Source organism: Antechinus flavipes, chromosome 4 (genome assembly GCF_016432865.1).
Source record: "Antechinus flavipes isolate AdamAnt ecotype Samford, QLD, Australia chromosome 4, AdamAnt_v2, whole genome shotgun sequence".
NCBI classification, from domain to species: Eukaryota; Metazoa; Chordata; class Mammalia; order Dasyuromorphia; family Dasyuridae; genus Antechinus; species Antechinus flavipes.
The window spans coordinates 162,018,357-162,032,404 of NC_067401.1; the positions used below are offsets into that span (position 1 = coordinate 162,018,357).

Here is a 14,048-nt window from a genome sequence, read left to right on the forward strand (position 1 = left end):
CCTCAATTAGTATGTAAGCACTTTATGTATTCTCTTTCAATTGCTCAAATGTATTTATTTAGATTTTTAGATTTTTAAAATTCCTTTTATCTCCTGTTTGTATTTTGGAGTTTTTATTTTACTCTGCTTTTTCATCCAGAAAATATAAAAGTCCTATATTCTGAAGGTCCGTTTTCTTCTTTGTAGGATTGTGTTCACATTTTCAGGATAAGTTAATCTTGGTGGCAAGCATTTATTTTTTTCCTTCTGGATATTATATTCCATGATTTTTCTTCCTTTATAGTTGCTGCAGTATTATCTTATGTCATCCTGACTGTTTTATTGGTACGTGAGCTCTCTCTGTATGACTATAGTAATTTTTCTTTCATGTGAAAACAGTAAAATTTGACTTTGACATTTTTGAATATTTTCCATTTGGGATTTCTTCAAAGAGGTAATTGACAAATTCTTATTGTTTTCATTTTGCTTCTGAGTTCTAATAGATTTGGACAGTTTTGTTTTATGATTTATTGAAATAGGATATCCATGGGGGGCGGGTTGATAGTAGTTTTAGGGAACCTAATTCTTAAATTACCTCCTTCCTCTGTTTTCCAGATTAGTTTTTAAAAATTAAGAGATGTCCCCTCCCCTCCCCCCCTCCCAGTCTTTTGACTTTGTTAGAATATTCCTTGTTTTGTGGTATCATTTGAATTTTGTTTGCTCTTGTATTATTTCTATTTTTCCTGGATTATCCACTACTTGGGTAAGGTTTTCCACTTTCTATTCCAAGCAAGTTATTCTTCTGTTGGCTTTCCTTCCTCTCATGCTTCATTTTTTCCAGCCATTATTTCTGTGTTCTTGTACAATGAGTTGCTACTTGTATATGTGGAGTTGATCTCTATTGGTTTCTCTTACACCACAATATTTTTTATTGTATTTGGTGGTTTTTTTCTTTTCTATTTTCTCTATCTCCCTCCTTAGTTTCTTTTCTTTTTTTTCTTAAAGTTTTTTAATTTTAAAAACATATGCATGGATAATTTTTTAACATTAATCCTCACAAAACCTTGTGTTCCCATTTTTCCCCTTTTCCCCATCCCTTACCCTAGATGTCAAGTAATACAATATATGTTAAACACAGTAAAAACATATGTTAAATCCAATATATGCATATATATTTATACAATTATCTTGCTGGTAATATAAAGACAAATAGAAAACATTTTGCCCTCTAAGGAATTTATATTCTACTGGAAAACAAACCCCAAACTATCTCATCCACAGACAAGCAACACCAAAATATATGCAAAATACATACTGATAACTTGCTTGGAATTCTGTGGCATCATCAACTGAGGAAATTAGGAAAAGCCTTTGTAGAAAGTGCTTGAAATGCATTTTGCAGGTAGCTAGTGATTCCAAAAAGCATAGAAGAACTGGAAAGGGTGGTTTGTGCAAAGATGTAGGACTTAGGAGACTGATGGAATGTTAGCCGATTGAATTCTATTGCAGTCTCTCATGAATTCCTCACACCTTTGTTTTCTTGCTATTCATCAGCTGACAAATGTTAGGTTTCTATCATCCTCTTCCTCCTCTTCTTCTAACATGCTTCCAAATAGAACTGTAGCAAGTCACAAATTATGTTGACATGATACCTTATAAATTCATTGTAAATCTTAATACAGCATAGCATTTTAAAAAAATTTCTCCTTAATTGAGTCTCTTTATCTCAACACGCTACAAAAGCAACTGGTAGTGTAGTGGAATGCAGAGCCTAGAGCACCAAGACCTGAGAGTAATTATGGCCATAGACACTTAATACAGTTATTCCTCCCACATCACAGGAGTTAGGGACACAGCACTCCCAAAACCTGAAAAATCCCCCAAAATTCCCATTTAATTTTTTATGGCCAATCCATGATAAATCATTTCTACGGGAAATTGTGAAGTAGAAGTTGTTATAGTTCTTTGGTCCTAGGCAAGTCACTTAAACTGTTTGTCTCAGTTTCCTCATCTGTAAAAAGGGGATAATAATAGCAAGGTTGTTTTGAGGATCAAATGAGATAATTTTTGTAAAGAACTTAGGCACAATATAAAATAGAGATTTTTGATTGTTTGATTTGCAACTCTTAAGTTTTGAAACCTCAAATCCTCAAATAATTTCTAAAGCATTACCAACATTTTTTGCAGTATGAAAATGTAGTTGACATTCTAGAACCATTTCATTTTACTATTGGAAAGTTATGAATTGCAAGCTGCTACAACATCCTTACATTTTTTATTTGTACATCTGTCTTTCATTAGGAAAAGATTTTAGGAAGTTAACCAAGTCATCAGCTGAGTCTTCAGCTTTATAAATCATCCCTAATGTTTATATTTATATTTATATTATTCTAGACACAATACATGGAAAATGATTTTCATGCAAACATGATGTTTGCTTCATGCTAAAAAAAAGACTACAAATTAATTTTAAAGTATTCAATTTTTAAGAGAGATCTTATATTTTATCCAAGTATTATTTTGTAAAGTTTAATTTTTAGATGGTATTGAGTTTTCTATTGTGCTATTTCTATAGCTTTTTTGATGAGCAATGCAATAAGGAAATTCTTAAGTCATTTTCATACTTATTTAAAACTGATAAAAGATACAGATTCTTATATATGAGGATTTTTTTTTTTTTTGATCAGGTTAACTTTTGTAATATTTGTGCTTATTCTTAAAATGCTGTAATTTAATATAATAATTAAGGTGACATTTACAACAGTAATGTAAAACAAAGCAACATTTCTGTTTACTACTACTAATAATAATCCTTTCTGACTGAAATCTGGTATACTTTATAGCACTTTATAGAGAGACTGTTAACATTATTGACATTCTACAAAGTGAAGTACTGTAAATATCAAGATATGTTACATTTTAATTTAAATTTGCTTAATTAATTTGAGGGGCAGCTAAGTAATGCTGTTGATATATCACTGGCCGTGGAGTCAGGGGAACCTGAATTAAATCTGGCCTCAGATAGTTGACATTTACTTTCTATGTGACCCTGGGAAAGTCACTTAAATACAAAGCAACCAAAAAGACAGTATCTTTAAATCTAGGCTTTGGTTTTGTGTTTTTTTGTGTTTTTTTTTTTTTTTTTTTTGGATAAGTAGGCACAATTGCTATTTTATTTCAAGTCAATTTGTAACATGGTGATTTTTTAAATTGAAGTTTTGATGAATTTCTGTTCGCAATCTTAAAACATTAGATAAGGATTTCTTTTTAAAATTTTTATGTGAAATTTTGCTGCTTATAATAAATTTATGTACTTTTAATGTGGTTGGGGCTTATTTTTAGCTGACAATATATTTGTATAGTCAGAATTTAGATTTTGAGTTCTTTTCAGAATTAATATTGAGGGCTCATTTAAAAAATTTTTTTTGAGTGCTAACTTTTTAAAAAAGTTTTATTTTCAAAACATATACATAGCTTTCAACATTCATCCTTCAAAACCTTGTGTTCCAATTTTTTTCTTCATCCTTCCCCTTCTCCCCCTCCCCTAGATAGTAAATAATCCAATATATGTTAAACAATGCAGTTCTTTTACACATGTTCCACAGTAATCATGCTGCAGAAGAAAAATCAATCAAAAAGGGAAAAAATGAAAAAAAAAAAAAAAAAAACAATGCAAGCAAACAACAAAAAAAGAGTATAAATATTGTGTTGTGGTCCACACTCGGTTCCCACAGTCCTCTCTCTTCATAGATGGCTGTCTTCATCACAAGACCATTGAAACTAGTCTGAATCACCTCAATGTTGAAAAGAGCCTCATCCATCAGAATTGACCATCATATAATCAATCTTCTTGTTGTCATGTACAATGTTCTCTTAGTTCTACTCAATTCACTTAACATCAGTTCATGTCATCTCTCTGAAATTATCCTGCTGATTGTTTCCTATAGAATAATAATATTTCATAACATTCATATATCATAATTTATTCAGCCAATCTCCAGTTGATGGGCATCCACTCAGTACTAGTTTCTTAGCACTACAAAAAGGGCTGCCATAAATATTTTCTTCACATGTGGGTCCTTTTCCCTTTTTTATGATCTCTTTGGGATCAGACCCTAAGACCAGTAGTGAGACTGCTGGATCAAAGGTTATACACAATTTGATAGCCCTTTAGACATAGTTCCAAATTGAATGCTCACTTTTTTATGTCAATTATATGTTTGTGAATTCTCCAAATTCCTGTAGGCCAGACAATTCAAGTATAAGGGCTGGTTCCCTGCCAAACTGTTAATACAAATTCTCTTGTCCTACCCTACCCTCATCTTCCCAGTTTACTCTTTTTCAGATAAACCACTTAAAATAGGTATGGTTGAGATTCTAGATTGCATTTCTTATATTCGTGATTTTTAAGATGGAGAAAGAAAAAAAACTCATGAAGGAAATAAGGAATGATACCCAAGAAAATTTATTATTGACAGCTCAGTCTTAAAGTCTTCATGTATAATATGTTATTTTGTAGCATAGTAGCCTCTTAACATATTTATAAAATGGTACTAATAGAAACAAACTAAATCTTGATGTTCACAGTCCCCAAAAGACAGAAATTTAAAATTTATTTTTAAATTTTTGGTAACTTTTTTGACTAAACTCCTTATATGTGAATAAGCAATGATCAAAAATACAATAACTGAAATCCTGCTTAATTAAAAAACATTTTAATGGTAAAAATAACTCTTTTGTACTCTGTCGAATAAATTTGGTGCAGTGCTTCTGTGACTGAGTTACTTAGAATTTTTATATTTATTCTAGCCGTCAGAACCAGTTGAAAGGCCAGCAGCAGCAGCAGGTGGTACCCTTGTACCCTGATGAAGCAGAAGGTCTTACAGTTCCAAGGTATAAGCGAGATCTGGTACAGAAGCTAAAGATTTTACGGCAGGAACTTTCTCAGCAGCAGCCTCAAGCTGGCCACTGTCGCATTGAAGTCTCAAGAGAGGAAATTTTTGAGGTAATTTGAATGAAGAATGATCTTTTAAAATTTAGAAAAACTAAAAGAGAATTTGCCCTACTCTGTGATCTATTGGCTATTAGAATCCCTTCTGTTTTTTAGGAATAGATAATGGTTTATTTTTGTTATAAGTAAGGAATAGTATAATGCAACAATTTCACCAGCATTTTGAAGATATTTACCAAATATTTCTTGCCCATATGTGATTAGTCTGTGTTTGCAATGGTTCAACTTGTTGGGCAAAAAGAATCTCAATTTAAACAAATGACTATGCTGCGTTTAAAAAAATTTTTTCATGATAAATTAAATAAGTTGTGAAAAAAAATTCAGAGAAAGAGGCACCATTAATATCTATGCAACAACTCTGCCATATTTATTTTCATAATTTTATCATCTTTGCTTAGATAATTGTATTACTAATGGAGGATGACAAAAGAAATGAAAAAGAGTTTTCTTTGTTTTGCCTATATATTGTGAACTTTGAGAGCCAGGATAACCTACCACCTATACTGCATTTCTTCCTCCAAAATTGGGGAGAAGAATGTTACATGTGGCTTTTTCACATTAACAGTTTTCACTGTGTGTGTGTGTGTGTGTGTTGTGTGTGTGTGTGTGTATACATATATGTATATATATATATATATATATATATATATATATATATATATGTATATATATTTACCATTAAAAGTGAGCACTATCTATCTATCTATCTATCTATCTATCTATATATATGTACCTATAGGGCTCGCTTTTTTCTTTTTCTTCCTTCTTTCTCTATTCTCTGTCACTCCTGTCTCATTCTTTACACACATGCACACAAACTTGTATGTATATAATTTATATATATATATATATATATATGAATTTGAAATTGTAATTGCTAAAAGGTCTCATGTGTGGTAAGGTTGAATCAGGAAGACAGATGGAATCTTTCCTTACCTCTTGATCTTTTTGGAAGGAATCAGGAATTTCTCTTCTCTAACAGTTACCTTTCTTAATTTTTTATTGCTAGTTAAGGTCAAAGATTAAGCAGTAATACCCATCACCCAAAATAATTTCTTTTTTTTTTTTAAATTAAAACTATTTACAAAACATATGATAGGTAGTTTTTCAACATTGACCCTTGCAAACCCAAAATAATTTCAAACAAAATCCTATTATATAAAAATGGTCATTTTATATATATATATATATACACACACATATATATATATATGTATATATATATAATTATGAATATATCTGTCATCATATAGAGATAGTATGGAAATGGTATATAATTGAAAACAATTTATATCATTATATAGATGTAAATATATCTATATAATGATCAGGGGAGATGGATGGTGCAGTAAATAGAGTGCTGGGCCTGCAGTCAAGAAGATCCTTCTTTGTGAATTCAAATCTGACCTTAAACAATAACTAGCTTAGTTTATGTGACTCTGTTTACCTTGTTTGCAGGAAACCGCTCTAGTGTCTTTACCAAAGTAAAACTCAGATGGGGTCATGAAAAGTTAGATATAAAAAACAATTGAATGATAAAATATGATGACCATTTATATTATTGTATATTTTATATTATTTTATATGTATGTATGTATGTATGTATGTATGTATGTATGATATATATAAAATGTGATGATGAGTGTCACTTCAAATTGCCATTGCTATCAAATTTTGGGACAGGTAGATTAGTACTCTATTTTGAGAAGGTAGATTGTCCTTGTTCAGAAAAGTTTTTTGACATAGAAATCTTAAGTAATAAAAGGTCTCCTTGAAGAAAGTCTGCCTTCAGAATTTCAAATCTATTTCATTTGATTGGTGATGGAGGAAGTTGGTTCTGACTTACTATTATCTTCTCAAAATTGAACTTGGGTGGATTATATGAATAGAAGAATTGGTTATAATGGGGGGGGGGAGCAATTCATTCACCCCCCTCCCCCTGTTTTGTTCTTTTGCTGTTCAGATTAATACTTTCAGATCTAATTCTGTGTCAGTAAGCATGGAGCTTGGAATAGGTTATTCTAGTCTTTTCCAAATCTAACATATTATGTTATATAATAATTCTATATAATAATAATAATTCTCTATATATATATAATTCTATATAATAATTCTGTGTGTCTTTGTTTTTTGTTGAGGCCAGAATTGAACTCAGGTCCTCCTGACTTCAGGGCTAGTTCTTTATCCACCATGCTACCTAGCTGCCCCTCTCTGTGTCTTCTTAATGAAGAACTCAGTTATTACTACTTAATAAAAATATCTGTGGGAACTTCATATGAACTACAGTCTCTAAACATTTTTAATACATTATATAATAAATATGTACCTTTTAAATGACATGCTATGGGATTCTTGTAGTCCTTTCTCCTTGTATCAAATTGAATTTTTCTAATGTTTAGGAAAGAGAAAAAGCACACATATATTTTCCTCATTTTTCCAAATTAGACAATTAAATTTCTGTTTTCTAAAAAACTTGAATTTTTTTCCCTTAAATATATTTGTGATTGATAATTAGCTCAAATAGTTTACAGATTATAGTGACAAATAAAATGTAATTTTTCCCTTTATTTTAATAATAGTTTTTTTTTTATTTTTCCAAATACATACAAAGAGAGTTTTCAGCATTCACCTTTGCAAAGCTTTGTATAGAATGTAATTTTTAACAGCTCTTCATTATAATAAAAGTAAAACTATTTCAGGAATCATACAGACAAGTCATGAAAATGAGACCAAAAGATCTGTGGAAACGATTAATGATAAAATTTCGTGGAGAAGAAGGCCTTGATTATGGAGGGGTTGCAAGGTGAGGAATTTGTTGTTGATGCTGTTTAATCATCTCAATTGTGTCTAACTCTTTTTGACTCCATTTAGGTTTTTCTTGCCAAAGATATTGGAGTAGTATGCCCATTTCCTTCTCAGTTTTACAAATGAGAAAACTGAGATAAACAGGATTAAGTGACTTGCCCAAGATCACACAGCTAGTAAGTGTCTGAAGTCAGGATTTGAACTCAGATCTTCCTGACTCCAGGTCTGGCACTCTATCCACTGTACCACCTGTCTGAAATTACCTAGTATTTTAAAGTAGCAAAATGCTAACGTGTGGGTGCAAGTTTATGATATTTTGGTACCATAATTTTCTTTTTTCTATAATTTTACACTTTGACATTCTCCAAATTAATTTATATAAAAAGGTACATATTCTAATGCTTAATTATCATTCTAATGTAATACTTAAAAGCCTGTGTGGTACATCCACTCTGAAGATACTTGGATTTCAGTTTTGTGGCACTGTCACTACTAGCTGTGTGTGTTTGGGCAAATTATTTCACTACTTTGGATCCTGTTGTCCTCATTTGTAAAATTATGAAATTAGACTACTTGTTTACCTCTCTCAAACCTGACCTTTTTTCCAGTGTTGACTATTACTCAGCTCTCTGCAGCCTTTCTCCTTCTCTCCCATCCCATCTCATATCCCAAATTAAATATGAATCTATCCTCACTAAGAATCTGGTCCAGAAATAAGTTATGTTAAACAGTAATTATTTCCTAAAAGTTTTTTTAAAATATTTACATATATGAAGAAGAGATGGGAGATATAATTCAATTCCAGACCATTCTTCTAATGTACTTTTTTTATTATGTTGTGATAAGCTCATATCCCATAGCTGTTAGTGCAGTCCAAGGAGTTTCTAGAGCTATTATTATTGGTCCTTTCTTAACTGAAGATTGTTTCTTGTTAGAACCAACATACACTTTTGCATTTATTCTTGAATTCTGCTTATCTTTTAGCTTACAAATCAATGGTTTCTATAGCTGCTGATTTAAGGGTGAGGTTGTTTTGAACAGAATGAATATTAATAATCCAAAGTTTCTTAGTTTACCAATAACAGTGAGGCTTCTTAGTGAATCTTATTCACTTAAGGCTGCATCTTTCATTTTGAAAAGAACAATTGACCTTTTTACTATCAGGGATGGATAAAACAAAATGGGATGTGTTTACACTGCTTTTTTCTAGACTGCCTGTGGGAGATTTTATTGAATGAGTTATTCTGTGTACTTTGTTCATTGTAATGAGAATCTATGACAGGACTCCATGAAATGTAATTGGATATTTTGAAAACAAAAAAAAAAAACATATTGAGTTGTACTTAGAATTTTCTTTTAAAAAATGAAACCAAAAAATACCACTAAAATAGGGAAACTGTACCTGTAAAATTTGCTTTTCTCAAAAATATTGTCTTATAGAATATGGTTATCAAAGAAACTTCTGTAGAATAACTTAGTTTATATGACTTATTTAACCTAATGTTGTATACACATGCATGTGCATGTGTGATGTGTGTGTGTGTGTGTGTGTGTGTGTGTGAGTGACTTTGTTTCTGGGGTATATAGTATACATGTTATAGTTCGAGAATCACTTTTGATGAAAACTGAAAATAATCTCATGTTATATGTTTTGATTTTATGTTTAAATGGATATATGCAGTGCTGTTTTTAAGCTAGATGTAAGCCAATTTTCCCCATGTCTCTTAAAGTCCTGGATTTAAGGACATTCAGTTAGATTCAGTAAAGTGACAAATGCAGAATCACAATTCAGGTATCCTGACTATTGATTATTTCTATTATTCTATGTGTGTAAAGTATGTAAAGTTTTACAAAAAATACAAAGTGTATGTATATAGTGATAGTATTTAAAATTGGTCTGATTTGATTGTAGCATCACTAAAATTTATGTAACACTTGCTGTTAAGATGTGATTACGTAGAAGATTATGTGTAAAACACACACATAATTTAACTCAACATTTTTTCTGTGTTGAAAATAGAAAAATAAAAAGTGAATCATGCAATATAAACCCTTAACTACAGTTGTCAAGAGATATTCATTGCAATTGAATTGCTAAACAGCAATTGAAAATTAGTAGCTAAAAGTTGTAAATATTGGGCTGTAATTTAAATTTATGGTGTTTTTTTTTTTTAGGTACACAGTAAAGTGGTTTAGTTTCAGTTTTCCCAACTGTAAAATTAGGATTGTTATATGGATCAAATGAGATAATGTTTGTAATGTGCTTAGCAGAGGGCCTGTATATAGTAGGTACAGTATAAATGTTATTGTTATCATTATAATTATTATATTCTAAAATATCAATTTGGGAAAAACTTCCCAGAAGTATTGAAATTTGCCACACATAGTAGGTTATTTTAAAATCTGCCCTTATATAATTACTTTTGAAGTTTTATTTCAATTCCCTTTTAACTTCCATAACTAACAGATAGTATGTCTGTATTCATCCTTTAAAAGGGGTTTATTTATTAGACATATAAATATGTGTTATCTTTTTAGGGAATGGCTGTATCTCTTATCTCATGAAATGCTGAATCCATATTATGGCCTCTTCCAGTACTCAAGAGATGACATCTATACGTTGCAAATCAATCCAGATTCTGCAGTTAATCCGGTATGATGATGTGAAATCAGTCATCAAAAATATTTTCATATAAAGCTCCCTTGGCCCACATATAAATTTCACTTGTTTAATAGAATATAATTTTTAATAAAATTATAGGCAGTGCATGCTTCAGGGGAAAATAGTGGCTGTTCTGTAAAAAGCCAAAGTTTTAGAGGAAGATATTTTTCAGCATTTCTGAATTTTTATCTCAATACTGAATTTATAGTTGTGGCCTTCATCTCCCATCATTTTCTGCAATTCTTTGGGCTTTGAAAATTTCTTCTTTCCTGGGCGCTCTGGTTTCATATTTCTAGCTTCTATATTTTAATTTTTCTCTTTCACAAGTCATGTTATTTACATTTTATACTCCTTTGACTGCAATATCATTCTTCAGGGAAATGCTGTTATATGTTTACAGTGTCATCAAGGAGAAGGGATATTTAGCAGTGTCTGAAACATCAGAGAAGTCAAGAAAGATAGCCAATTAAGAGATCATTGGTAACTTCAGAGAAAGTAGTTCCAGTTGTATGAAATCTAGACTGCTAGATGCAATGATTTAAGAAGAAAGTGAGAGGAAAGGAAGTGGAGGCTTCAATTTTAAACAGTCTTCTCAAGAAGTTTAGCTACAAAGGGAGGAGAAATATGGGATGATAGTAAGGTGGGATGGACAGATCAAGTCACTAAGGATCATGGTGGAAGATCATGTAAAGAATGTGGATCTAGAGGCTTTAGGTGACATTGTTAAATCATCCTCTTTTCCTTGATATTCTCTTCTTTTTAACTTTTTCTGACACTGTTTCCTGGTTCTCTTCCTTCCTGTGTGATAGCTCCTCACTTTCTTTTGCTAGAATTTCATTCAGATCATATTAATTATAGGAGTCCCCAAGCATATAATAGTCTGGACACTTTTCTCCCTGTACAATATTTTATTAGCTAATTTTATCACTTCTCATGGATTCAGTTATCATCTCTAGGCAGATGGTTCTCAGATATTTTTGTCCTTCCCTAATGCTTTTCCTGATTTCTAATCTTGTATCTTTAACTGTCTATTGGATAATTCAGATTTCATGTCCTACAATGGGAGCCAGTGGATTCTAGAACAACAGAATCAACAAAAAGACAGGGTGATTTTTCAGCCCAAGACAAGTTAGAAAGTCTGAAGGAAAGGTCTATTTCACTGGGGTGAGAGTACAGTGCAGTCCACTACAGGACCAAAACTGAAAAGCCAGCAGCTGATTTTGGAATTAATTGAACTGGCAATGACAGCAGCTTCAGGAGCTTTCAGGCCATAAATATGAAGGGGGTCAGACTCAAAAGAAGATAACATTGTTGAAACAGTTATAAACAAAACTTCAAAGAAAAATGGAAATTTGTCTCAAACTTTCTTTCTCCTTTTTCCCTTCCCCAACAAATTCCTGGAAGAGCTCAAAAAGGATATTAAAAATCCAATAAGAGAGATAATGGGAAAAAAATGAGAAAAGAATGACAATAATACAAGAAAATCATGAAAAAAAGAGTCAAACATCCAGCCATTCTAGAGAGCAATTTGGAACTATGCTCAAAAAGTTATCAAACTGTGCATACCCTTTAATCCAGCAGTGTTTCTACTGGGCTTATACCCCAAAGAGGTACTAAAGAAGGGAAAGGGACCTGTATGTGCCAAAATGTTTGGGGCAGCCCTGTTTGTAGTGGCTGGAAACTGGAAAATAAATGGATGCCCATCAATTGGAGAATAGTTGAGTAAATTTTGGTATATGAACGTTATGGAATATTATTGTTCTATAAGTAATGACCAAGCAGGATAAATACAGAGAGGACTGGCGAGACTTACATGAACTGATGCTAAATGAAATGAGCAGAACCAGGAGATCATTATATACTTCAACAATGATACTGTTTGAGAATGTATTCTGATGGAAGTGGATCTCCTCGATAAAGAGTGCTAATTCAGTTTCAATTGATCAAGGATGGACAGAAGCAGCTACACCCAAAGAAAGAACACTGGGAAATGAATATAAACGGCTTGCATTTTTGTTTTTCTTCCCGGGTTATTTATCCCTTCTGAATCCAATTCTCCCTGTGCAACAAGAGAACTGTTCGGTTCTGCACACATATATTGTATCGGATATACTGTAACCTATTTAACATGTAAAGGACTGCTTGCCATCTGAGGGAGGGGAAAAATTGGAACAGAAGTGAGTGCAAGGGATAATGCTGTAAAAAATTACCCTGGCATGGGTTCTGTCAATAAAAAGTTATTAAAAAAAAAAGAAAAGAAAAGAAAAGAAAAAAGTCAAAAATTTGGGTAAAGAAGGTATAAAAATACTGGGAAAAAACCACCTTTAAAAACAGAATAGGTCAGATGGTAAAAGAGGCAAAAAAGGCAGCAAAGAATTAGAAATGGAAGTGATGCCCATCAATTGAGCAATGGCTGAACAAGTTGTGATATATGAGTTTAATGCTATGAGAAATTATAAACAGGCAGATTTTAGAAAAATTAGATGAACTGATGCAAAGTGAAATTGGCAGAACCAGGAGAACATTGTACGTAGTATCAGCGACACTGTACAATGATCAACTATGATGGAATTGTCTCTTCTCAGTAATATAAAAAGTGAAAATAGTGTGCTTAGATCTGCAGTCGTTCCAATAACTTTCTGCAATTTTATGGGTATTTTTTTTTCCTTTTGCAAACTGTATTTTTTTTTTTTTTGCAAAGTCTTTGACAACATGACTACTATGGAAATATATTTTATATGATTGCACATATTTAAGGAAAGCTTAGCTTCAATTAGAATTCAAACTTATATGTAAGAGTTTAATAGATTTTTAATTAGGGGGTGAGGGAAAAGAAGCATAACAATCCAATGAAGAAAAGAATGCTGTAAAAAGCAGAATTGACCACATGGAAAAAGAGCTACAAAAATTTTTCAACAAGAACTCCTCGGCCAAATGAAAAAGAAAGTACAAAAACTCACTGAAGAAAATAATTCCTTAAAAATTAAAATTCACCAAATGGAAAAGAAGACACAGAAACTCATTGGAAAAAAAATATATTCCTTAAAAATTAGAATTGGAAAAAACAAAAAAAAAATAGAATTGGGCAAATGGAAGCTAATGACTTCATGAGACATCAAGAAACAATAAAACAAAACCAAATGAGATGTATCTCATTGCAAACTGGATGTCGTATAAGGCATCTTAAACTCAAAATTTCCAAAACGGAATTTTTTCTCTTCAAATCTTGCCCTTCTCCCAACTTTGCTATAACTTTTAAGGAGTCCACCATCCAGTCACTTAGACTTTCCCCTATATCCAATCATTTGCAAAGTCTTGTCCTATCTACTTTCAAAATATCTCTAATGTATGCCTCCTCTCTTCTGGATATTGTCCCCATCCTGTCCCAAGCCTTTACCATTGTACACCTGACTTTTGAAATTAGCTTCTTGTGATTTTCCTGACTCAAGACTCTCCCCACTCCAATCTATTCTCCACTCAGCTATCAAATTGATCTTCTTAAAGTACAATCTACCTTCTACCTCAATATAGTAAACTTTAGTGGCTCTGTATCATCTCTATGATCAAATATAAAACCCTTTATTTGACTTT

At 31.8% G+C, this 14,048-nt stretch overlaps 1 protein-coding gene across 2 annotated transcripts in view; it reads left to right on the forward strand.

Moving 5' to 3' along the window:
• Nucleotides 1-14,048, forward strand: part of SMURF2 (SMAD specific E3 ubiquitin protein ligase 2) — a 131,808-nt gene that overhangs the window by 102,968 nt on the left and 14,792 nt on the right. For both annotated transcript variants that reach the window (XM_051995281.1, XM_051995282.1), the window contains 3 exons: nucleotides 4,789-4,984; nucleotides 7,690-7,793; nucleotides 10,334-10,448. In XM_051995281.1, coding sequence (XP_051851241.1) covers nucleotides 4,789-4,984; nucleotides 7,690-7,793; nucleotides 10,334-10,448 — 415 coding nt within the window. The remainder of the gene's footprint in view (nucleotides 1-4,788; nucleotides 4,985-7,689; nucleotides 7,794-10,333; nucleotides 10,449-14,048) is intronic.